This window comes from Schistocerca nitens, chromosome 6 (assembly GCF_023898315.1).
Source record: "Schistocerca nitens isolate TAMUIC-IGC-003100 chromosome 6, iqSchNite1.1, whole genome shotgun sequence".
In the NCBI taxonomy this organism is placed as follows: domain Eukaryota; kingdom Metazoa; phylum Arthropoda; class Insecta; order Orthoptera; family Acrididae; genus Schistocerca; species Schistocerca nitens.
This window is the reverse complement of record NC_064619.1, coordinates 659,051,515-659,079,111: the sequence shown is the minus strand read 5'-3', so window position 1 is coordinate 659,079,111 and position 27,597 is coordinate 659,051,515. Positions and strand designations below refer to the sequence as shown.

Genomic DNA, 27,597 nt, shown 5'->3' with positions numbered 1-27,597 from the left:
GAATCGCAGCGAAACAATCAGTATGTACAGGACCAACTTCGAGATACATTGCATGCAGAGGGGCATGCTCAAAAACTCCGTAATATGTTATTTAAAAAACAACATACAATCATGAATTCTTTGAACAGCATTAACTTTCAATTAATACTACTAGATCAAAGCATCATTTACAATTTATTTTACATTTTTTCTACTATTTTAAACATAAACCACCAAGTACTGTCCCGAATATTCGGTAGTAAGATTGTGTCTTTGATCACTCAAAACATTTTTATAATCAGAAAAGGACCATTCTACATCAACTGAGGTAACTGGACAGTATTTGAATTTGAGTGCTATCTTGGCACTAATTGTTTCTGGTAAAATTTCAGCTGTCACATTAATAAAACTATCAATGTGGCACAGGGGTTCAAAGTGTAAGTTATTGTTTAAAATATTTCCAAACTTTTCTCTTAAGTTTTCTTGGAATACCCCCGTAAATGAAGAGTTCACTAGATTAATTTTATTCATCAACTAAATAGATTCATTCAAAGTCAAACCTTGAGTTTCAAGCTTTTTAATACTTGCAGGTACATGGGAAAAATGAGTGTTACTCACAGCAATGTATTTTTTAATACTGGAACCATTAAAAGCTTCCTTGCACTGACAAACTGCCAAAGCCTCTGCACTATCAAAGTCATTTACTACCCCTCTAATGGCCTCGAAATGTTCATTGTGAAACAACACAGCTTTGGCCCATGTTCCGCAATGAGTTACCACTGGTTCAGGAGGTAAAGGCACATTTGGTAGTTCTTCTTTGTAGGTCTTGATGTGAGTGGGAGTCTTTAGACACACTTTCTTTGTGGATGAAATCAGTGTATTTACATTCACAAACATGGAACATACTTCTTCAGCAAGGTGCTGTACTCCATGAGCAAAGCACATCACATGAATCAGATTGGGATAAAATACTGGGAGGGCTTTTCATGCTTTGATCATATAGGGAGCAGCATCTGAAATAAACACAAACACGCTTTCACCTGCAGAAGATTCTGGAAATATTTTTCCAATGCCTTCATTCACAAATCTGGTGATCGTAGAATGATTTACTTTTTCAGGTTTTTTGCAGGCCGCTAAATAGGAAGGAGGCGGCTTTTCTTTTAAAACACCGAAAATTAAGTTTGCAGTGTAACAGCCACAAGTGTCTGTAGTTTTGTCAATTGAAATCCATATAATGCTGTCCTTCAGTTCATTGCACATTTCTTCCAGAACATTTACGTAAATTGTCGGTGTGTAATTTTTACGTAATGTTGATTCATCTGGTATATTTTGCTTTAAGCAATATTTGTGCAGGAAGCCTTTGAGGATAGGGTTTGTAAGTTTGTAAAGAGGAATATTGCTTGCAATGAATGCTTCACATAAATCCATGTTAAACCAATCTTTTGATTACCTTTGGACAGATCCCTCTACTGCAACTTGCTGTTGCCAGAAGTTGTTGTCATAGTCTATTTGAAACATTTTTTTGCACAAAATGTTTCTCACAAACTCGACACTATAAAACAATTCCTTGGCATGTAAATGTTGCAGGATGGTCAGCTAACCATGTACGATGTTTCTTTTTTTTTTGGGTGGCATGGCGCACACTACACATCGTAAACACGTTCAGCTGTGGACAAATAAATTGAAAGCTAAACTGAAACAATGGACATGTGACTAAAAACTAGTGTAGTTTAATTTAATTGTTGCCGACGCTTATGGTGTGACAGTGGAGGGGATTAACCAGGGATGCGGGTGCAGGAGCATTGACTCTGCCTGCCTGTTCCTGTTCCTCTTCTGTAATGATTTCGCTAGCCAGTGGCATCTCGGTTAGCAATTGCATGCAGTTCTAGGTCGCGGTCAATTTGAGTGACATTGAGCTAGAGACCACCCATCTAAATTTTTAAAATATTGTAAACATAGAGCGAAAATATGCATTGTCACTAGTTTTTAGTTAAAATATGCAATAATTGGTGAAGAGGAGCCAAATTTGCAAATGCATTAGCAACATGCAAATGCATATAATCCTGTCTCTGGTGATTAGTTACCTTGTTTCTTCCATTATTTAGATTCTACTGAAGGCTGGGAGAAATTAGTAAATGGGCAATGATGGATAATGAGTTAGCAGATAAATAGATAAGTGTTCCCTGACTTTCCTCTCTTGCTTTTGATACTGAAAGGTAGTGTTGTATGCAGTGTAATGCTACATGCAAGTGAGTACCATTTTTAAACAATGGAAAATCCGGAATGGAATAATGACATTATTATGAAAAGGATAGTTGCTATGCACCATATAGCAGAGATGATGATGTACCAGATAGGCACAACAACAAGATTGACAAACAAAGCTTTCAGCCAAATAAACCATCAGAATCACTCACACACGCCTGTCTCCCTACATTGTGCTCTGTCAACTCTTTCCTGGGCCACAGGGAGTGTACTGGGGTGATGTGGGGGTGCATGTTGGAGTGAAGTATGGGAGGAATGCAGGGAGGGGGTTGGGGGGAAGTGTCTGGCAGCTCTTGGGAGAGTGGGGAGCCATCTGTGGGCTAGCTAGGGTTCCAGGTAGAGGGGGCGGGTGGCAGATGGCTAGGCATGCGATTTCACAGACTCGGACATGAGATAGCAGCACATAACTAGCTGTTGTGAATGGGGTAGGAGGGGGGCATACTGTCACGGGGGATAGTGTACAAAACAAATATATATATACACACACACACACACACACACACACACACACACACACACACACACACACACACACACACACACACACACCATTGGATGGGGGTGGGGGGATAGTGGGTTACCTTAAGTTTAAGCCAGGGAGGTTACAGGAGTGAAGGAAGTGCTGTAAGGATAGCTCCCTTCTGCGCAGCTCAGAAAAACTGGTGGTAGTGTAGAGTATCCAGATGGCACAGTTTGTGAAGCAGCCATTGAAACTCATACGTTGTGGTCTGCTGCATAGTGTGCCAATGGGTGGTCCATCTTGTTTTTGGCAACAGTTTGGCAGTGGACATTCATTCTAGTTGACAGCAGTTTGTCATACCAATGTAAAATGCTGTGGAGTGGTTGCAGCAGACCTGGTATATAACATGGCTGCTTTCACAGGTTGCTAGTCCTCTGATGGTGTAGAAGCAGCCTGTGATGGGATTGCAGTGATGTAGGGTAAGTGTGCTGGGTAGGCAGACTGGGTAGGACTTGCACTTGGGTCTTCCACAAGAGTATGGTCCCTGTGGCAGAGGTTAGGGGGTGGGAGTGACACAGGGACGGACAAGGTTGTTGTGGAGGTTGGGTGGGCAGTGGAACACCACGTTGGGAGGGGATGGAAATATATTGGGTAGGATGTCCCTCATTTCAGGGCATGACGACAGATAAAGCCCTGACAAAGGATGTGGTTCAATAGTTCGTCCTGGGTGGCACTGGGTAACAAGGGGGGTTTCTTTTTGTGGTTAGTTCTTGGGATGGATGTGATGCTGAGGTGTGCATGGAGCTACTGCACAGGAGATCTGTTTGTGTGTTAGGTTTGAAGGCTATTGCCTGTCTGTGAAGGCCTTTATGAGGCCTTCGGCATGCTGGGCGAGGGAGTTCTCAACACTGCAGATGCATCTGCCAATGGGGGCTATATGGTTGGGATTTTTGGTGTGGAATGGTTGGCAGCTGTGAAAGTGAATGTACTGTTGGTGACTGATGGGTTTCCTGTGAACTGGGGTATGGATGTAGCTATCTGAGAGGAGGAGATCAACATTTAGGAAGATGGCATGGTGGGTGGAGGAGGACCAGGTGGAGTGGATGGGAGAGAAGGCATTGAGATTGTGGAGAAATGAGAATAAGATGTCCTGGCCTTGTGTTCAGATTATAAAAATGTCATCAATAAACCTGGACCAGACAAGGGGTTTGGGAAGCTAAGAATGATTTCTCTAGCTGGCCCATGATGGGGTTGGAATAGGAGGGTGCCATGGCTGTGCCACAAATTCTTTTGTATACCCTTCTTAAAAGGTGAAGTAGTTATGGGCTAGGATGTAGTTGGTCAGTTGTACAAGGCATGTGGTAGTGGGTTTGGAATCTGCATGGCCTTGGGAGGGGGTAGTGTTCAGTTGCGGCAAGGCCATTAACGTGAGGGATGTTTGTGTATAAGGAGGTTGCATCAACAATGACAAGTGGTGACCTGGGAGGTAAGGGTGTGGGCATGGTAGAGTGCCGGTGCAGGAAGAAGTTGGTATCTTTAATGTGGGAGGCTAGGTATTGGATAATTAGTTGCAGAAGTTGGTCAGCAAGGACTGAGACTCTTTCAGTGGGAGCACTGTAGGCAGCCACAATGGGGCATCCCGGCTTTTTAGATTTGTGAATTTTGGGGAGCATGTAGAAGGTGGGTGCGCAGGCTGTAGTTGGGTTGACTAGGGAAATGGATTCAGGGGAGAGGTTCTGGGAAGGTCCTAAGGATTTCAGCAGAGATCAGAGGTTCTGTTGGACTTGTGGGATGGGGTCTCTTTGGCGGAGCTTGTAGGGGGTGGTGTCCTACAACTGACGTAGGCCCTCTGCCAGGTAGTCACTCATGTTCACTACAACAGTGGTGGAACCTTTCTCTGCCATGATCGTGTAGGGCAGTCCTTCCTTCTGATGAAAGGTTGTTGTTTTTAGGGAGGGACCTGGGGAAGGATAGCTAGGCGAGGTTGGAATTGCTGGAAGGTGACCAGGGGAGTGTGGGAGGGTCACGGTTGGATGATACTATGAACTGGTACAGGGCGGGACTGATTCTAGGATTGGATTGGCTTTGGTTGGAGGGGTTGGTGTCAAAGGAGTGTTTTCACTGTAGGGAGTGGGAGAAGGATATAGGTCCTTCTCAAGTCCAATATGGTTATAGTTGGGGAGTAGGACTGAATGTGAGGCCTTTGGATAGGACTGAAGCTTCTTGGGGGCTGAGGATTTTGATGGAGAGGTTAACAACAGTGTTCTGGGACTGTTTCATTTCTGGAGTGTTGGTAGGGGATTTTGGAATATGTGGTAGATTGTAAAGGTCATTGAGGCAGGATCTGGGTGCTGTGAGGGGTTGATGAGGAGGAACACTGTAAGTAGAATTGGGGTTGAATAGTGGTGGCCCAAGGTGGGATGGGTTTTCAGCAGGCTAGATAACTTGTGGAGGTAGTGTTTGGAATGTTTCTCTAGGTGTTGGAGTGTCAAGATTTCAATTTGGGTGGTGAGTGTAGGTAGTGGAGACTCCATAGTAAGAGTATTTTGTAGAGGGAGTGGAGGTGGTTCAGGGATGCCTGTGCCATGGAGATGTGTTTTTGTAGAACCAGGTTTGTGAGGGAAGGGGACTGGCAGTGTCTGAAAAGATCATTGTGCAAGGAGGGGTGGGATCCATTAACAGGGATTTTTATGGTTAAGCATTGGGGGGAGGGGGGATTCCATGGCTTAGGCAACATTTAAGGAACAGGATTTTGGCTAGGGGTAAGGAAACATTTCTGAACTGATGCAGGTAAATAGAGGAGGGATCCATTGTGTTTGGTGGGGGAGGGGGGGGGGGACGGTGAGATGGCACTGGGGAAGAAAGTTGGTGTTGAAAGTGGTGGGTAAAGATTGCAGGTAGTTGCAGGGCGAGTTGAATAATGTTGATGGGTGTAAGGAGGGAAAGGAGTTGTGTTGGGGCAAGGGCTAGTACTGTGTCAGCAGTATATGTGGTCACGTGTGATATATCACCATGCACACACAATAAATTCGATCATGTGTGATTTATCATCACATGTAAGAGATAAAATGAAAACAATCACAGGCAGATTGGAAGTGATACATGAGAGAGGGAAGGATTTTGCATTGCTAAAGGTGTGTTATGCTATTATCGGGAGTCCTGTGGCATGAGGAGTTGCACGCGCAGCTGATGTAAGAGACACGGTTGTAACTACAGGGTGTAACAAAAGTCATGTGCATACATGTGTGTCACGGCTATTATGGAGTGTGTCATAAAGGCGAGAGGGAAGAAATGTGAGAGAAAGAAATGCACAGATAATAGAGGGCAGCTAGTAAAGGAGACAGTAACGAAGGGTGAACAGCAGCAGGCCGGAGTGGCCGAGCGGTTCTAGGTGCTTCAGCCTGGAACCGTGCAACCACTAAGGTCGCTGGTTCGAATCCTGCCTCAGGCATGGATGTGTGTGATGTTCTTATGTTAGTTAGGTTTAAGTAGTTCTAAATTCTAGGGGACTGGTGACCTCAGCTGTTAAGTCCCATAGTGCTCAGAGCCATTTGAACCTTTCTTTTTTTTTTTTTTTTTTTTTTAGACAACATGAGGTTTGGGTGGAAGGGAGCAACTAGACAATATAATAAAGTACGGAAAGCTCTGGTTGACAATAATGAATTAATTAGGAATAAAGGAGATGACTACCGGACAGGCAGAAGCACATGATTTCACATGCTTGGGCATGAGATAGCAGCACACAACTACCTGACACAAATTGGGTGGGGGTAGGCCAGGAAGGTTACAGTATGAAAGATTTTCTGCACAGCTCAGAAAAACTGGTGGTGAAGGGGAGGATACAGATGGCACAGTTTGTGAAGCAGCCATTGAAACTCACACATTGTGCCACTGGATGGGTCACCTCATTTTTGGCAACATTTTGAGGTGGCTATTCATTGTAGTTGACAGCTGGTTGGTTGTCATACCAATGTAAAATGCTGTGCAGTGGTTGCAGCAGACCTGGTATATAATGTGGCTACTTTCACAGTTTGCCAGGCCTCTGATGGTGTAGGATAAGCCTGTGATGGGACTGGAGTGTGTGGTGCTGGATGGGTGGATTGGGCAGGTCTTGCATCTAGGTCTTCCACAAGGGTATGATCCCTGTGGTAGGGGATTTTGGGTGAAAGTGGCATAGGGATGGACTAGGATTTTGTGGAGGTTGGGAGAGTGCCAGAATACCACTTTGGGAGAGGATGGAAGTATCTTTGGTAGGATGTCCCTCATTTCAGGGCATGATGAAAGATAATCAATGTCCTGATGAAGGAAATGATTCATTCGTTCCAGTCCCTGGTGGTATTGGGTGACAAGAGGGGCACTTCCTTGTGGTTGGTTTTTGGGATGGATGCGAGGATCAGGTGTGAGGATATGGCATGGGATATCTGTTAGTGTATTATGTCTGGAGGGTATTGCCTGCCTGTGAAGGCATTTATGAAGACTTCAGCATATTGGAGAAGAGAGTTCTCATCACTGCAGATACACCTACCATGGGTGGCCAGGTTATATGGGAAGGAGTTTTGGTGTGGAATGTGTGTCAGCTGTCAAAGTGCAGGTACTGTTGGTGATTAGTGGGTTTGATGCGGACCAAGATATGGATGGAATCATCTTAGATGAGGCGATCAACATCTTGGAAGGGGGTACAGTGTGTGGAGGACCAGGTAAAGTGGATGGGAGAGAATGGGTTGAGATTGTGGAGGAATGAGGATAAGGTGTCCTGGCCTTAGTTCCAGATTATAAAGATGTCATCAATAAATCTGAACTAGAAAATGGGTTTGGGTTTCTGGGAAGCTAAGAATGTTTCCTCTAGGTGGCCCATGAGGAGGTTGGCATAGGAGGGTGCACTGTGGGTGCCCATGACTGTGTCACGAATTTGTTTGTATATCTTCCCTTCAAAGGTGAAGTAGTTTATGGTTTAGGATGTAGTTGGTCTGGTGAACAAGGAATAAATTGGTGGATTTGGAATCTGCAGGACATCGGGAGAGGTAGTGTTCAATTCAATCCCCACTGTCTAAATGTCATCACCCAAATTAAAATCCAACACCTAGAAAAACATTCCAGACACCACCTCCACAAGTTATCCAGCCTGCTGAAATCCTACTCTTGTCTTGGGACACCACTATCCAACCCAACTGTACTCGCAATGTTCCTCCTCATCATCCTCTCATAGCACTCAGACCTTCTCTGACTGACCTTTTTTATCTACCACATCCTCCAAAACCCTATACCAAGACTGCACAAAATCCAGAACCAATAGATTCCCAGAACACTGTTGTTAACCTTGCCGTAAAAGTCTTCATCCCCACAGAAGTTTGTCGTATCCAAGGGCTCACCTTCAGCCCTACTCCCAGGTTTAACCACATTGAACTTGTGAAGGACCTACTCTCCTTCTCTCACTCACCTACACTGTAAACACTTCTTTGCCACCAACCAAACCAAAGCCAATCCAATCCTAACATCAAACCCGGCCTGTCATAATTTGTACCATCATCCAACCTGACCCTCCCAAACTCGTGCTAAACCGTCCTCCGGTCACCTTCCAGGAATTCCAAACTTCCAACCTGGCCTCACCATCCTTCACCAGGTCCCTCCCTAAGAACAACCTTTCAGTAGAAGAAAGGACTGCCCTATATGATGTAAAAACAGATCCTGACCTGATCATCCTCCAGGCAGATGAAGGTTGCACAACTACTGTGATGAACGGGAGTTAATAACTGGTAGAAGGCCTGCGCCAGTTGTCAGACGCCTCCACCTACAAGCTGTGCCACAGTGACCCCATCCTAGAAGTCCAACAGAACCTCCAATCTCTGCTGAAATTCATAGGCCATTCCCAGAACCTCTCCCCTGAATCCATTTCCCGATTACCCCAACAACAGCCTGCACTCCCACCTTCTACATGCTCCCAAAAATCCAAAAACCTAACAATCCTGGGTGCCACATTGTGGCCAGTTACAGTTACCCTACAAAAACAATCTTAGCCCTTACTGTCCAACATCTGCAACTAGTTATCTAGAACCAACCACTTCCTGCACCGGCTCTCTCTCATTGCTGTTGACGCAACCTTCTTATACACAAACATCGGCCATGCTCATGGCCATGCCCATGGCCTTGTCATAATTGAATGCTACCTCTGCCAAAGCCCTGCAGATTCCAAACCCACCACCTCATTCCTTGTACACCTGGTCACATACATCCTAACCCATAACTACTTCACCTTTGAAGGGAAGAAGGGGAGGCATAGATACAAATTCAAGGCACAGCTTTGGCACCCTCCTATGCCAGCCTCTTCATGGGCCACCTAGATGAAGCATTCCTAGCTTCCCCAAACCCCTGCTCTGGTCTGATATCTTTATAATCTGGAACTAAAACCAGGACACCTTATCCTCATTCCTCCACAATCTCAACCCCTTCTCTCCCATCCACTTAACATGGTCCTCCTCCACCCACTGTACCACCTTCCAAGGTGTTGATCTACTCATCTAAGAATACTCCATCCACGCCTCAGTCCACATCAAACCCACCAATCACCAGCAGTACCTGCACTTTGACAGCTGCCAACCATTCCACATCAAAAATCCCTTCCATGTAGCCTGGCCCCTGTGGCAGGTGCAAATGCAGGGATGAGAACTCTCATATCCAGTACACTGAAAGGCTTCATAAATGCCTCACAGGTAGGCATACCCTCCAGACGTAATACACAAACAGATCTCCTGTGCCATATCCTCACACACACCTGATTCTTACATCCATCCCAAGATCCAACCACAAGGAAGTGCCCCTCTTGTCATCCAATACCACCAGGGACTGGAACGAATGAATCACTTCCTTTGTCATAACTTTGATTATCTTTAATCATGCCCTGAAATGAGGAGACATCATACCAAAGATACTTCCATCCTCTCTGTGGTGTTCTGGCACTCTCACTTCTGCCACCTGATGCAGAGAGGATACAGACAGTGTGCACTGGGGATCTAGATGCACTGTGCAAACCGTGGGTCATATAGTAGAAATGTATCTGTTCATATGCATCACAATAGTTTGCCTGCATCCTCAGGCAGATGACACACATGCTGCACTACAAACACAGGTTGCTGAGCTCACTGCACAGGTTGCTGCATTACAACTCAGACTACTAGTTGCTGATCTTGTTGCCATAGCTCACTGGAAAAGTGCATCCGCTCAGGTTCATCACCAAGACTCTAAGGTGTGGAAGTGTAGCCTGCCATGTGAAGAGCTAAACTCAGCAAGTCGTCAGTGATGGCAGCCTTTGGCTCTGCAGATGACAGCTGTCGACTGTTTGTAATGGAGCATGGCCCAAAATTACAGTTTTGGGTAGAAGTGTGTTGACGTGTCAGTCTGTCCATGTGCCCTTCTGCCACGTCGCAACTGCGATGTCTGTCATCTTTTCACCGCCAGTTATTTTATGATCGCAACATATGAACGTGTCACATTAGTGTTGAACTTAGCCCTACAGTACATATTTGAATGGCAGTAGGTCATAGTGGACATGATGCACCCCGTACTTGGAGTGGATTTTTTATCGTTTTATGGACTGCTGCCTGACCACCATAACAGTTGCCTTCTTGAAACTACTACCAGCCTAGAAAGCCAAGGGTCAGTGCGTTGTGTGGAAGATGTAGCAGTCTGGTGATTACTGGTGATTCTCCATTCATAGAACTCCTCAGGTAGTTCCTGGAGATCACATGCCAGGCTCTCTCGCTAGCACCTGTGCATCACCCAATGGTGCACTATATTTTGACCATGCGTGGACCACCATTTCATGCTGGACTGTGCCAGTTGACACACCAAGAAACTGCAGCTTGTTCAGCAGGAATTCTCATCCACACCTGGACAAGGAATCTGCCAACCATCGAGCTGTAGTTGGCCATCTCCACTACATGTGATCCCAAAGAAGACTACTGGATGGCATCCAGCGCCTTTTGACAGCTTCATGGCAGAATCATTCCAGATCGATATCCAGTACTGCATATCAAAGATTTTACATTCATTGCCTACAGTAAACACATCTTTCCTACGTTGGACTTAGTTCGTATGTTATACCTGTTGCCCCAGATGATGATGCTGAGACTGCCGTCTGCACACCATTCGGACTATTTGAATTTACCCGAATGCATTTTGGGCTTTTTAATACTGCCCAAACACTTCAACAGTTCATGGATGGAGTCAGATGCGACTTAGCTGTTTGTTATGTATATATTGATGACATTCTCCTCATGTCAAATTGGGAGGCAGAACACCTGTCACACAACAGATTTTCACCTGTCACATGCACATGGCTTGCTTGTCAACACATCGAAGCAAGTCTTCAGAGCAGCTGAAGTACAATTCCTAGGCTATATTATCAACTCACAAGGCCTACAGCCACTATAAGAGAAAGCAAAAGCTGTACTTAATTTTTCGCTGCCTACAACAGTTAAAGAATGAAGACAGTTTCTTGGCATGACCAGTTTTTGCTGTTTGTTTTTGGTTGTGCCCTACAAGCTGCACCACTGAATAATTATTGCTTGGTTCGCTGAAGCCAAAGGGCAAATTCCAGTGGAACAATGAGACTGAGCACTGGTAGCCATTACTCTTTTTCTTTTGAACAGCATTGCCCCAACTGTGATTGCAAATTGTAATCTTTTTATGTTGCTATTAAGAAATTTTGTCACATGTTGGGGGGGACAGCAGTTTGCATTGATCACAAGTCATTAACATATGCTTTCCACCAGCATCCAGAGAAAGCATCACCATGTCAGCTGCGACATCTCGACTATATCGGACAGTTCACTATCAATATTGTTGATGTTGCAGGAGAACTGTATATGTCAGCTGACACACTCTCTCGGATCGAAGCGATCACTGATGCAGTTGATTTTGAAGCTCTTGCCGCAGTGCAACAATCGGATAGTAAGCTACAAAATTTGTTGGCACAACCATCAGGCCTTCAACTCCGCCATATTAGGTTGTCACTGTCAGCTGTGCTGCTGTGCTGCTGTGCTGCTGTATTGCGACATTGCCATTAACAAGTGTCTCTTGATTTTCACCAATAGGCAATCACCTCTTTGCATAACATGTCGTACTCTGGAGTATAAGCCACTACCAACATGGGGAATCAAGCTTTCATTTGGCCAAACATGGACAAAGATTGCAAGCAATATGTGCGACATTGCGTGATCTGTCAACGGAATAAAGTTGTCCAGCACATCAGGTCACCTCCTGGCACATTCCTTCCTCCAATTTGTAGATTTGGACATGTCCATGTAGACTTCGAAACTCGTGTCCCACCGTCAGAAGAATACAACTACTGATTTACAGCTATTAGTCATTTTACATTTTGGACCAACATGTCCTGGATCACCGACATTAACATCAAAACTGTTGTGAATGGTCTCTGTGCGCTCCTGAAAGAAGATCTGAAAGCCATGAGTGCAGAACTTTTTTATAGCCAGCTAATAAAACTGCCTGGTGTGTGTGTGTGTGTGTGTGTGTGTGTGTTTTTTTTTTTTTTTTTTTTTTTTTTTTTTTTTTTTTTTTTTTTTTTTTACAAATGTGCCAGATAACTGCATTAACCCGTCAGATTTTGTACAAAAGCTATATACACAAATCTGGCAACTATGCCCCCTTGTTCAAAGGGATCAGCCGACCCATTGCCCTTGTGTTTTTATGAGCTACAGGAGTGCCATCATGTCTTCATACAGCTTGAAGCAGTATGCAAGCCACTGCAGCCACCCTGCGCTGGATGTTACCATGACATAAGTACAGAGGACAAGACATTCTCAAAGTCGATGTGATGGGTATGCCAACCACTGTCACCATCGACAGGCTGAAAGTAACTTCCCATGTACCCTATACTATTTCAGACTTGTCTACAGAAGACACAAACTCGACTAATACTCCATCCGCTATGCCTCCATAACAGATCAGCTGCCATGGACGTTGAAGGCTGCCTCTAAAGTCCGTCAGCAACCTGTGCAAGACTCGTTGTTACCTGGTCTGGACGACATGTCTCATTAAACAGAATAACATCATTAACACTAAGGGAGAGTTAAGTGTAATGCTACATGCAAGTAATTACTAATATTAGAGATGACATTTAGTGCAGTTGCTGACTTAAGTTTTCTCTTTGTTTTATATATGTTTTATTCTGTTGTTGAATATTCTATTGAATGGAGTTGTATGAGCTACAGTTTAGTTCTTACGTTGCAATAAAGTAAATTTTTCTAGCCCACAACAATTATTTATAATATTTTTGTACAGTTTTTACTTGCTCTTTGTAATGTATATTCCTCAACATGTTTGTTTACCCCTTATTTCTTAGCAATTTAAAGTGAACAGCTCATCATTATGGTTTTATAATTTGAGTTACAGGTGATGCATTAAACTGTGTTCTTTGATTTCTTCTCTGCAATTCCTTTTGCTTTGTTTTGGCATGTCATTTTATTCCTTGTAACACCCAGGCGCATCCCTCTTTCTCTCTCTCTCTCTTTTTTTTTTCCCTAATTCTCATGGCTATAATTTTCTTTAAGCAAAGCAGTCGGCAATTTGGTAAACTTGAAGTTTGGGTGTGGGAACCTACTCTGGTTGTTCATCTTATCCTGTTTTGGCAACTGATCAGTAATCACTCATCTACAGTCCCACATAAAAGTACAGATGAAATACAATGAAAACTGTTGTTCTCTACCTTATCCAGTCACATGCCTCACCAGATACTTAGTTCATGAAGCATCAATTTGCTTGTGTTAAATCAGATAGGACAAAGTTGAAAATTTGTATGTGTGTCTGTGTGTTTTTTGATATTTAACTCGTAATGAATTTTAATAGTTTGTATTGTGTTAGCTGTTATTACTTGTTAATAATGATGAAATTATTTTGCAGTGTAAAAATGGAGACAGAATGCTCAAGTGATGGCTCACCCACGACTGCTGCACATGATGTAAAAGAACCAGATGCAGCTGAGTTTGAATGTGATATTTCTAATGAATTATCTGTGATTGATATCAGTATTGATGATGTATCTCCTGATTTACCTCAATCTTGAGTTCATGTTTTTGTATGTTGTAAGCTGAGTAAAGAGTGCTTATTTATTTCTAGATTTGTCGTTTTACTGATTACACTTACTCTCTTTCTCTGAGTCAGTTTGTAGATTAACATTTACATTAAATCCCTAGTTTCATGATACCTACAATCAAACCACTGACTTCGTAGACACTGACACTTGTTTGTAATCTTTGCATCGTCTAAGTCGGTACAGACCATGAATACGTAATTACTTTGAAGGACTGGGTGTATTGAATGATACTGGTGTCTAGTTTGGTGTAGATTTTCTGAACACGAAACTTCCTGTCAGATCAAAACTGTGGCTGGATGAACCCCCAAACTTGGGTGTCCCAAGTTAGTCTCGGTCAGGCACATAGTTTTAATCTGCCAGAAAGTTTCATATCAGTGCACACTCCACTGCAGAGTGAGAATTTCACCTGAAACATGTTTGGCTGCTTTGTGGTGATCCTCTAACCTTACTGACCCACTACTGTGGGACTATCAGATGACACCAAAGTGACTGATCTTGTTTTAAGTTTCATCCATAAAGTACTTCCTACTCATCACTGTGAGGTGGGGCACTTTGACTTCATTGGCCACCTGAGGGATTGGAGGGGTGGGGTAACCCTTGCCTGCTCTGGCCCAGGGCGACATGGTGGCCATTGCTCGGTGGCCTGGCCTGGCCTCGCCCCTAACCTTCCCATCTTATTTACCTTGTTATTTTATGTTTGCCATTTTTATTTAATGTTTTATTTTTCCTAAAATTTTATCATCTTGTCTGTGCTATTTGTTGTCTTGGGGTAATGGATGGTGAGGTGGTGCTCATGGGATGTAGTGCATCTCCCTCTGCATACGATGCTCTAGGAAGCTCCAACTGCATGCTAGGCAGAGCAGCTCACCCACATTTCTCCCTCACTCCCCTTCTGCTTCTCCTCAGTTTTTAACTCTTGGGTTATTCTATCTCACTTAACGTCGGGCTTCCCAGGATTTGCCTTTTGTATCCTTCTGAGGATTATTCCTTGGTACAATACATATAGGATGAAGAGATTGATTACCTTTCACTTTTTGTTACGTCAATAAACAAATGACATGCGAAATGCCATAACAATGTGAATGAACAAGACAAACAGTAGTTCACTTGATAATGATTAACAATGTGCCTTATTACATTCTGGTTTATTCAGAAATGACTTCTATGTGCGTAAGACTGATCAGAGAAGTCAGCTGAATCTAGCAAACTTTTTTTAGATCTGTTGAGAAGATCAGTCATTTGCAAATATTCAGATCCCCTCATAACATTCTGAATAGGAACCCATGTCCCGAATATAGTATTGTTTCCGTTCTACGACAGTTTCTGTGCAAATGATTATCTCATCCACTCCTTGACAGAAAATCCCAAGAAATTTTGGTCTTATGTCAAAGCGGTAGGTGGATCAAAACAAAATGTCCAGACACTGTGACCAAAATGGTACTGAAACAGAGGATGACAGACTAAAGGCCGAAATACTAAATGTCTTTTTCCAAACCTGTTTCACAGAGGAAGACTGCACTGTAGCTCCTTCTCTAGATTGTCACACAGATGACAAAATGGTAGTTATCGAAATAGACGACAGAGGGATAGAGAAACAAATACAATCGCTCAAAAGAGGAAAGGCCGCTGGACCTGATGGGATACCAGTTCGATTTTACACAGAGTACGCGAAGGAGCTTGCCCCCCCTTCTTGCAGCAGTGTACCGTAGGTCTCTAGAAGAGTGTAGCATTCCAAAAGATTGGAAAAGGGCACAGGTCATCCCCGTTTTCAAGAAGGGACGTCGAACAGATGTCCAGAACTATAGACCTATATCTCTAACGTCGATCAGTTGTAGAATTTTGGAACACGTATTATGTTGGAGTATAATGACTTTTCTGGAGACTAAAAATCTACTCTGTTGGAATCGGCATGGGTTTCAAAAAAGACAGTCGTGTGAAACCCAGCTTGCGCTATTCGTCCACGAGACTCAGAGGGCCATACACACGGGTTCACAGGTAGATGCCGTGTTTCTTGACTTCCGCAAGGCGTTCGATACAGTTTCCCACAGTCGTTTAATGAACAAAGTAAGAGCATATGGACTATCAGACCAATTGTGTGATTGGATTGAAGAGTTCCTAGATAACAGAACGCAGCATGTCATTCTCAATGGAGAGAAGTCTTCCGAAGTAAGAGTGATTTCAGGTGTGCTGCAAGGGAGTGTTGTAGGACCGTTGCTATTCACAATATACATAAATGACCTTGTGGATGACATCGGAAGTTCACTGAGGCTTTTTGCAGATGATGCTGTGGTGTATCGAGAGGTTGTAACAATGGAAAATTGTACTGAAATGCAGGAGGATCTGCAGCGAATTGACACATGGTGCAGGGAATGTCAATTCAATCTCAATGTAGGCAAGTGTAATGTGCTGCGAATACATAGAAAGATAGATCCCGTATCATTTAGCTACAATATAGCAGGTCAGCAACTGGAAGCAGTTAATTCCATAAATTATCTGGGAGTACGCATTAGGAGTGATTTACAATGGAATGATCATATAAAGGTGATCGTCGGTAAAGCAGATGCCAGACTGAGATTCATTGGAAGAATCCTAAGGAAATACAATCCGAACACAAAAGAAGTAGGTTACAGTACACTTGTTCGCCCACTGCTTGAATACTGCTCAGCAGTGTGGGGTCCGTACCAGATAGGGTTGATAGAAGAGATAGAGAAGATCCAACGGATAGCAGCCCACTTCGTTACGGGATCATTTCGTAATCGAGAAAGCATTACGGAGATGATAGATAACCTCCAGTGGAAGACTCTGCAGGAGAGACGCTCAGTAGCTCGGTACGGGCTTTTGTTGAAGTTTCGAGAACATACCTTCACTGAGGAGTTAAGCAGTATATTGCTCCCTCCTACGTATGTCTCGCGAAGAGACCATGAGGATAAAATCAGAGAGATTAGAGCCCACACAGAAGCATACCAACAATCCTTCTTTCCATGAACAATAAGAGACTGGAATAGAAGGGAGAACCGATAGAGGTACTCAGGGTACCCTCCGCCACACACCGTCAGGTGGCTTGCGGAGTATGGATGTGGATGTAGATGTAGATATGTGAGGAATGTACTTATGTGTGACCCAGTACAATTGTTACAATCCATTTGAAAATAATACCGACTCGTTCCGTTATTACTTAAGCATTTGCGTTACAGCTTACACCTTACGGTTTACATTAGTCGACAACAACAAGAACCCAGCATCTACGGCACCAGCCGGAACGTACCGATGCATTACAACAGTGGTTCAATGTGGCAACCACCAACGTTGTTACACACATTGTACCTCCAAAGCACGTTCTGGTACTCTCTCTCCATCCCACCTTATGTCTCTTCAATGTCTTGTGCAGCAGCCAGAACTCATACCAGCAGATCTTCCTCTGTCTCTATAGGTGTCTCATAAATTAGGCTCTTCATGCAACTCTACAAGTAGTAGACCAGGACAGGGAACTCTGAGACATTTCTCTTGCTCTAAGCAGAGTTTGATGAGGTACACATCTGAATTGAAACTGTCGTAGAATGGAAACGATAAGATTCTGGACATGGGTTCCTATTCAAAATGTTCTGTACTTACTACCCTCTACATGTCCTAGAAGTTCATAATGGGAATATCCGACCACCCTGTATATCCTGTTTCACCCCATTTTCACCCCGACCCTAATTGGGGATGGTTCTTACTCCCACAGTGCTTCTTCCCAGACAATAAGTAGTATGCATACCAAGTTTGATTGAACTCGATGTAGTGGTTCTGAAGGAGATGTGGCCACACACACACACACACACACACACACACACACACACACACACACACGAGAGAGAGAGAGAGAGAGAGAGAGAGAGAGAGAGAGAGAGAGGTATGATGATATGATTCAATCACATTATGTCCTGTGAATTTCACCATGGAAGGGAGCCTTCTGCAGTGTTGAATGCATGTCAGGTTACACATTAACAGGCACAAGAAGCCATTACAGGCAAGTTCTGTAATATAACAACAAGAATTTAACTAACTAATCTACCTACACTGATAACTCTGAGAATTATTTTTACAGTGCTATATATATGTTAGGAGGAAAGCAGCCACTTTGAACAAAGCCACCAATAGTCCACTACTCAACAGCTATTTTTATCTAGTCCTTCATACTAAGCATTCAAGGACTTTACACAGATGGCTATTAGCTTTCTATAAACTGGTAAAGTTAAAACCTGCTGAATATGAATATTAATGTTACCTGTAAAATTTTGATAATTGGTAAGAGGAGTGGCTAATAAGGCAATCTTTTATTTGTTTTCATAAGGTCTGTGGATTTCTGATTTCTTGCCGGATGTATTCCGGCTACCTGCTGTAGATTCTTACACCAGTACAAACAGCCCAAGTAGGAATTAAAATATTTTGGTTATGAATTTTGCAGTTCATCCTAAATTCACTTTTATTATTAACCACATATACCATTAGAATTACATAGAAAGTCCAGAATGGAATAACAACATGAATTAGGACAGACTGCTACTCACCACATATAGATATAAGCTGCCTAAAGGTCTTTTCAAAAGAACTAGGCCTGAGTACCAGTGCCTCTTCCATGTGATGAGTAGTATCTATCCTAATTATTGCTGTTAGGATTAAATATATCAGTATTGTAAGTCCCTGAAGATATTCAGTTATCAGCTTCACACAATGGTCTTACAGCATACAAATCATCATTCAATACCTATGGCAGAAATGATTTCACATGGACAATTTCAATGGCTTCGTCAATTGGCCACAAATATCACATCTGCTATTATACAGCCAAACAGAACGCATTAGTGTTACTTTGGTCCACACTTCCTTTCTCTGACAATAGTCTATAAGAAGATTACAAAAAATCACAAAAAGCAATAATTGGCTTGCTATGATGGTTTATCAGTATATTAAAGCATTTTGCTACTTTGATAAATTCACTTAAGTGTCATCTATAAGTCAGACTGCAGGGATAATTCCTGTGTGCTTTAAACATGCCCTAATTACACCCCTATATAAAAATGAAGGGAATAACATCACCTCTAGTTACATAATCATTTAATGTGTTCCAGCATGTAACACAATTACAGAAAAGTAGTAAAACACTGGAAAGTCCTGGATCGAATGTGAGTAATGAAAAGTGGAAGTAGCCATTCACCATTCAGTTAATGTGTCGAATATTTAACAGGCTGATAAAAAAGACTGATCCTCCCCTCTCCCCCTCCTCCCCTCTCCCCCTCGGCCCTTCCCCCTCCACCCCTCTCACGCCTCGTCCCCTCCGCCCCTTGTCCCCTACCCCCTCGTCCCCTCCCCCCACTCGTCCGCCATTGCCCCACTTGTCCGCCATTACCCCCCCCCGGTCCGCCATTCCCCCCCCCAGTCCGCCATTCCCCCCCCCGGTCCGCCATTCCCCCCCCCGGTCCGCCATTCCCCCCCCCCAGTATGCCATTCCCCCCGCCCGTCCGCCATTCCCCCCCCCGCCCGGCCGCCATTCCCCCCCCGCCCGTCCGCCATTCCCCCCCCCCCCGCCCGTCCGCCATTCCCCCCCCCCCGCCCGTCCGCCATTCCCCCCCCCGCGCCCGTCCGCCATTCCCCCCCCGCCCGTCCGCCATTCCCCCCCCCGCGCCCGTCCGCCATTCCCCCCCCCGCGCCCGTCCGCCATTCCCCCCCCCCCCGCGCCCGTCCGCCATTCCCCACCCCGCGCCCGTCCGCCATTCCCCCCCCCGCGCCCGTCCGCCATTCCCCCCCCCCCGCCCGTCCGCCATTCCCCCCCCCGCTCACCCGTCCGCCATTCCCCCCCCCCGCCCGCATGCCATTCCCCCACCCGCCCCCTGGTCCGCCACTCCCCACCCCCCCGATCATCCGCCACTCCCCACCCGCCCCCTCGTCCGCCACTCCCCACACCCCCACTCGTCCGCCACCCCCACCCGCCCCCTGGTCCGCCACTCCCCACACACCCGCTCGTCCGCCACTCCCCACACCCCCCCTCGTCCGCCACTCCCCACCCCCCCCCCCACACCCCCCCTCGTCCGCCACTCCCCACACCCCCCCTGGTCCGCCACTCCCCACACACCCGCTCGTCCGCCACTCCCCACACCCCCCCTCGTCCGCCACTCCCCACACCCCCCTCGTCCGCCACTCCCCACACCCCCCCGTCGTCCGCCACATACCCCCTCGTCCACCACTCCCCTCCCCTCGTCCGCCACTACCCCCCCACTACCCCTCCCCACTCGCCCGCCACTAGCACCCCCCCACTCGCCAGCCACTAGAACCCCCCCACTCGCCAGCCACTAGCACGCCCCCGCCACTAGGCCGCCACTAGCACCCCCCCGCAACTAGCACTCCCCACCACCACCACCACCACCACTAGGCCGCCACTAGCAACCCCCACCACCAACACCACTAGGCCGCCACTAGCAACACCCCACCATCACCACCACTAGGCCGCCACTAGCAACACCCCCCCACCACCACCACTAGGCCGCCACTAGCAACACCCCCCCACCACCACTAGGCCGCCACTAGCAACACCCCCCCACCACCACTAGGCCGCCACTAGCAACACCCCCCCCCCACCGCCACTAGGCCGCCACTACCCCCCCCCAACTAGGCAGCCACTACCCCCCCCCAACTAGGCAGCCACTACCCCCCCCAACTAGGCAGCAACTCCCCCCCCCCAACTAGGCAGCAACTCCCCCCCCCCAACTAGGCAGCAACCCCCCCCCAACTAGGCAGCAACTCCCCCCCCAACTAGGCAGCAACTCCCCCCCCCCAACTAGGCAGCAACTCCCCCCCCCCCCAACTAGGCCGCCACTACCCCCCCCCCAACTAGGCCGCCACTACCGCCACAACTAGGCCGCCACTACCGCCACAACTAGGCCGCCACTACCGCCACAACTAGGCCGCCACTACCGCCACAACTAGGCCGCCACTACCCCCCCCCCAACTAGGCCGCCACTACCCCCCCCAAACTAGGCCGCCACTACCCCCCCCAACTAGGCCGCCATTACCCCCCCCCAACTAGGCCGCCATTACCCCCCCCAACTAGGCCGCCACTACCCCCCCCAACTAGGCCGCCACTACCCCCCCCCAACTAGGCCGCCACTACCCCCCCCAACTAGGCCGCCACTACCCCGCCCCCACTAGGCGGCCACTACACCGCCCCCACTAGGCGGCCACTACACCGCCCCCACTAGGCCGTCACTACCCCCCCACTCGGCCGCCACTACCCCCCCCACTCGGCCGCCACTACCCCCCCCACTCGGCCGCCACAACCCCCCCCACTCGGCCGCCACTACCCCCCCCACTCGGCCGCCACTACCCCCCCCACTCGGCCGCCACTACCCCCCCACTCGGCCGCCACTACCCCCCCCCCCACTCGGCCGCCACTACCCCCCCCACTCGGCCGCCACTACCCCCCCCACTCGGCCGCCACTACCCCCCCCACTCGGCCGCCGCCAGCCCCACCACACTCGCCCGCCGCCAGCCCCACCCCACTCGCCCGCCGCTACCCGCCCCCCCCCTCTCGCCCGCCGCTACCCGCCCCCCCTCTCGCCCGCCGCTACCCGCCCCCCCTCTCGCCCGCCGCTACCCGCCCCCCCCCTCTCACCCGCCGCTACCCACCCCCCCCTCTCGCCCGCCGCTACCCGCCCCCCCCTCTCGCCCGCCGCTACCCGCCCCCCCCTCTCGCCCGCCGCTACCCGCCCCCCCCATTCACCCGCCGCTACCCGCCGCCCCCCTCTCGCCCGCCGCTACCCGCCGCCCCCCTCTCGCCCGCCGCTACCCGCCGCCCCCCTCTCGCCCGCCGCTACCCGCCGCCCCCCTCTCGCCCGCCGCTACCCGGCCCCCCCTCTCGCCCGCCGCTAACCGCCCCCCCCTCTCGCCCGCCGCTACCCCCCCCTCTCGCCCGCCGCTACCCGCCCCCCACCCACTCGCCCGCCGCTACCCGCCCCCCACCCACTCGCCCGCCGCTAACCGCCCCCCCCACTCGCCCGCCACTACCCCCCCCCACTCGGCCGCCACTACCCCCCCCCCACTCGGCCACCACTACCCCCCCCTCCACTCGGCCGCCACTACCCCCCCCTCCACCCGGCCGCCACTAACCCCCCCCCCCTCCACTCGCCCGCCACTACTCCCCCCTCCACTCGCCCGCCACTACTCCCCCCTCCACTCGCCCGCCACTACTCCCCCCTCCACTCGCCCGCCACTACTCCCCCCTCCACTCGCCCGCCACTACTCCCCCCTCCACTCGCCCGCCACTACTCCCCCCCTTCTTGCGCCCGCCCCCCCCCCACCGTCGCCCGCCACTCCCCCCCCCCACCGTCGCCCGCCACTCCCCCCTCCCCTCGCACGCCACTCCCCCCTCCCCTCGCACGCCACTCCCCCCTCCCCTCGCACGCCACTCCCCCCCTCGCACGCCACTCCCCCCTCCCCACGCACGCCACTCCCCCCTCGCGCGCCACTCCCCCCCTCACCTCGCACGCCACTCCCCCCCTCCCCTCGCACGCCACTCCCCCCCTCCCCTCGCACGCCACTCCCCCCCTCCCCTCTCCCGCCGCCAGCCCCCCTCGCTCGCCACTCTCCCTCGCTCGCCACTCTCCCTCGCTCGCCACTCCCCCTCGCTCGCCTCTCCCCCTCGCTCGCCGCTCCCCCCCTCGCTCGCCGCTCCCCCCCTCGCTCGCCGCTCCCCCCCTCGCTCGCCGCTCCCCCCCTCGCTCGCCGCTCCCCCCCTCGCTCGCCGCTCCCCCCCTCGCTCGCCGCTCCCCCCCTCGCTCGCCGCTCCCCCCCTCGCTCGCCGCTCCCCCCCTCGCTCGCCGCTCCCCCCCTCGCTCGCCGCTCCCCCCCTCGCTCGCCGCTCCCCCCCTCGCTCGCCGCTCCCCCCCCCGCTCGCCGCTCCCCCCCCCGCTCGCCGCTCCCCCCCCCGCTCGCCGCTCCCCCCCCCGCTCGCCACTCCCCCCCAGTCCGCCACTCCCCCCCAGTCCGCCATCACCCCCCTCGTCCGCCAACCCCCTCTCGCCTGCCACTCCCTCCCCCTCCCCTCGCCCGCCACGCCGCCCTCCCCTCGGAGTGTCGCCCTTACTAGTTGTATGGGTAAGACTCTTGAACGCATGGTCAACTGCCACCTCATCTGGCTGCTTGAGTACCGAGGTTACCTGAGCCACTCCCACTGTGGTTTCAGGCACTACTGTTCCACTCTTGACAACTTAATTCTACTGGAGACGGCGATACAGGAGTCCTTCTTATGCCAAAATCATTTCGTTTGTGTGTTTTCTTGACCTCGAAAAAGCATATGACACTACTTGGAGGTGCAACATCCTTTGCCAACTTCATTAATGGGAACTACGAGGATGCCTCCCGCTTCTGATCCAATCCTTTCTCGAGGACAGGCATTTTCTTTATCACATTGGCGATCCCATGTCTCATTGTCATGTTCAGGAGAATGGTATGCCCCAGGACAGTGTCCTCAGTGTCACATTCTTTCCCATCCCTATCAATGGCATTTCCTCTACAGTCGGGAGCCCAGTCAAATGCTCTTTGTTTGTGGATGACTTTGCAATCTTCTACCCTTCCTCTGATCTTACGACGACGACAACAAGGCAGCTACAACTGACCATTAGGAGGATGGAAACCTGGGCCCAGACAACTGGTTTTCGGTTCTCACCTGAGAAGACTCTGTGTGTCAATTTTAATCATGCTCATCGGAGTTTTAACCAACCAGAGCTTACAATGGGGAACCGTATTTTACTTTTTCAAGACACAGTGCGCTTTTTGGGTTTATTATTTGACTTGAAATTAACATGGCTCCCACACCTGAGAGACCTACGAACAAAGGGCTTCCGGTTGTTAAACATTTTGAAATGGCGTGGCGGAAAAACATGGGGAGCTGACAGGTCCCGCCTCCTATTGGTGTATAGGGCATTTGTTCAGCCACACTTAGACTATGGCAGTGTGGTCTATGGATCGGCCCGCCCTTCCTACCTCCGGATGTTAAATGCTGTCCACCATCCGGGCATTTGGATATCGACTGGAGCCTTTGGGACCAGCCCAGTACAGAGTCTGTGTGCAGAGGCTGGTGAACCACCACTTTGGATTTGGCAATGTATCCTTTTGGTTCGAGAGGCGCAGAAAATCTCAGTGTCACCCCAGTCATTGGAATTTAGTTCAGTGATTCAATCCGCCTTTGAATGACTGTTTAGGAATCGGCCCCAAGTGGCCCACCCATTTGGTATACGTGCTACGGACTGCCTCAAGGATCTGGATCTCTCAGGCATGAAAATACACAACCAGAGATGTAACGCACTGCCGCCTTGGTGTCTTCGGAGGCCCAAAGTGATTTTAAGCTTGGTGCAGTACCCGAAAAATTGTACTCCAGATATGGTTTTTACAACTTTGTTTTCGTATATTTTAAGTATTTATACAGATGGATCGTTATTTATACAGTTGGATCCCAGCGAGGGAATGCTCTCAGTGGTTCTCTGGTTTTCCGTGATAGGGTTTCTAAAGTGCGTCTTCCAGAACAATTTACAAATTATGATGCGGAGTTATATGGCATTCCAATGGCACTGGAGAGGGTTCACAGACATCACTGTACGAGATTTCTTGTCTGTTCCGACTCTTAGTGCACTGCAAGCACTTCACCAAGTGTATCCAGTAGACCCGCTGATTCAGCTCATCCATGATTGCTTACAGCGACTCCAATGCCGTGGCAACGAGGTTATCTTTTTGCTGGGTACCTGCCCACATTGGGATACAGGGTAACGACATGGCTGATAAAGCTGCCAAGGAAGCATGTTGGGATGGTGCTGTCCATCAGTGTCCCATCCTGCTGCACGCCATTATCTCATTTTCTGACAGATACATCATGCGTCAGTGGGAGACTGAATGGTTGCAGGTGTCGGACAAAAAACTGTGGTCGCTCAAACCGACCACAAAAGCTTGGCGGACTTCATGTTAGCCTCGCCGCTGGAAGGAGGTTTTGCTTACGAGACAGTGCATCGGGCATAGCCCTTTCACACATGGCTTCCTCCTCCGGGGGGAGGATCAACCTTTCTGTGAAATTTGTGGTGTGCCACTTTCAGTTCAACATATTGTGGCTACGTGTGTCCTGTGTACTGATAATAGGGCAGCCCTTGGTCTCGCTGGAGATCTGCCCACCGTCCTCGCAGGTACCGATACCAGTGTTAACAGAGTGGTGAAATTTTGTGAACTATCGGGCCTCATCCCTAAACTGGTGAGGATGGGTGGTAGACTTTAGTACATTGTAAACTGCTCTGCATGTGGGAACAGCCCTACCCATGGGATTACATGTTGACTTTTCGTCAGGGCACTGATGACCGTAATGTTGAGTGCCCCCCTAGGTAGAGTACCTAGCCAACATTATCCTTACCGTCGCAGAATGTTCCATCCCTCGCACTTAATCCTTTTGTGCCATGTTCCTATCTGTTGGTGGACTGAGGCATTCCGCAATGCAATTCATGCATGGAGATGTGCTCTCCGCATTTTTAACCATCATCCTAAGATGACAAATTGAATTTGTTATAAACAGTTGTGTGCACAGTGTCATCTCATTCTTGAGGATGGCAAAGAAGCTAGCTGGATTTCATTTACTAGTTCTTTTAACACTAGCACTCCCTCTCCCATTGTCTGGGCCAACCTCCGATGGCTCCCTGGGACCAAGATCCATTTCCCAATTAGCAGCCTGACCACAGCAGATGAGGTCACAGTGGACCATATTGCTATCTCAAACACCTTAGTCTGCTAGTTTCTGGAGATTTTGAACTCCACCCACTGTCACCCTGCCTTTCACCGTCGGAAATGATTGGAGGAGGCTTAGGCGATACCCTACTCTTCTCAGAATTGTGAGTGCTACAATGCCAATTTTACTATGAGGGAGTTAGATCATTCTCTCACTTAATCCTGAACCTTTGCCCTAGGGTCGGATGATGTTGACTGTAGATGTTGCAGAACCTTTCTCTTACAGTCAAGCACTTTCTGCTTCATACATATAATCATATCTGGACAGAGGGCACGTTTCCCATACGCTGGCGTGAAGCCACTGTTATATCCATACCAAGTCCGTTAAGGACAAACACCTTCCTTCTAGCTACTGCCCCATTTCTCTCGCACGCTGTGTTTGCAAGATGATGGAATGTATGATTCATGCCCGGCTGGTAAGGTGGCTCAAGTCTCGCAATTTACTAACCACTACACAATATGGATTTCAAGTGTGCCGTTCTGCAGTTCACTATCTCATCACTTAGTCAACCCATGTCGTGAATGGTTTTCTCCATACTCTCTACACGTGGGGCTTCTGGAGTCCATGCCCCATTTCGTTCAGGAATTTTTAAAAGACATAGTTTTCCTGGTATATGTAGGTTCAGCTTTGTTGGGCACCTTATCCAGGAAAATGGTGTGCCTCAGGGTTCCGTCCCGAGCGTCATCCTTTTTGCTATAACCATTAACCCTATTATGGCCTCTCTCTTGCTGAGCATCTCCAGTTCCCATTTCATTGACGATTTTGCCATCTACTGCAGTTCTCCAAGGACTTGTCTCCTTGGGCGGTGTCTTCAGCATTGTCTCGATCGTCTTTGCTCATGGAGCATCAACAGTGACTGTTGCTTTTCCACTGACAAAACCATTTGTATGAATTTCTGGTGGTGCAATTGGTTTCTTCCATCACCTTTACACCTTGGCCTTGTTCCTGGATTTTCTCGGTCCTCCCATGTGTCTCACCTGGCCACCCTCTGTACCGGTCTCTCAATGTCCTACGTGTCCTCAGCGCTACTTCTTGGGTAGCGGATCAGACAACCCTCGTCCTTTTGTACGATCCCTTGTCCATTCAAAACTAAAGTATGGCTGTTTTGCTTATGCATCTACACATCCGTCCATCTTGTGCCAAAAATACTATCCACCATCACGGCATCTGTTTGGCCACTGGCACTTTTACTGTAGTCCGGTTGAGAGTCTGTATGTTCCACATCCATGAGGATCTCCTCAGCACGGATCTATGGAATGAAAAACTAATCTAATCTAATCTATGTAGAAGCTCTAAATCCCCACTGTCATACCACCATGATTTTCTCCTCAGCAGATATCCATACCATTTGTCTGCCGTGCCTGGTCACCCATCCTATGCCTCCTTCTTCAAGGACTCCTTTGATTGCCAGCATGGAGCACATCCCTCTTCTCTGTTACCTCGTGAGTTCACTTTTGGCTACTGCTCTGGCAGCTTAATTTCATGCTACTTGCCTCTTTCCCAGTGGTTGTGAACCCTTCAATGCCTTGGCTTCGTGGGATGGCCCATGTTCACCTTGGACTTCATTTGCTACCTAAGAGTACTACTCAAGACTAATCTTCTCACGGAACTTCGCAAAAGTACTTTTGTGTACAGCAATGGCGTTCAGACTGACTGTGGTGTTGGGTGTGCCTTCGTCATTGGCACCGACGATTTTTGGTATTGGCTTCCAGAACACTGTTCAGTATTTACTGCGGAGCTCTTCACCCTGTATCAGGCCGTGTAGTATATTCGGCAATACAGGCTTTTGAATTGTGTCATCTGCTCTGACTCTCTCAGTGCCCTTCGGAGCCTCTGTGTACTGTACACCATCCATCCCTTAGTGCAATGGGTGTGAGAAAGCTTTCACTTGCTCACTCTTGAAGGAGCCACTGTGTTTAAGTGGGTCCCTGGTCACATCAGTCAGATGGCAAATGAAGCCGCTGACGCTGCTGCCAAGGCTGCAGTACTTGT

The 27,597-nt window shown here is 48.6% G+C and overlaps 1 protein-coding gene across 2 annotated transcripts in view; it reads left to right on the top strand.

The window, feature by feature from the left end:
* LOC126262607 (snurportin-1) overlaps positions 1 to 13,833 on the top strand; it is a 79,035-nt gene extending 65,202 nt beyond the window's left edge. For both annotated transcript variants that reach the window (XM_049959360.1, XM_049959359.1), the window contains one exon: positions 13,619 to 13,833. In XM_049959360.1, coding sequence (XP_049815317.1) covers positions 13,619 to 13,781 — 163 coding nt within the window. In that variant the 3' untranslated portion in view covers positions 13,782 to 13,833. The remainder of the gene's footprint in view (positions 1 to 13,618) is intronic.
* Positions 13,834 to 27,597: the final 13,764 nt, after the last annotated feature.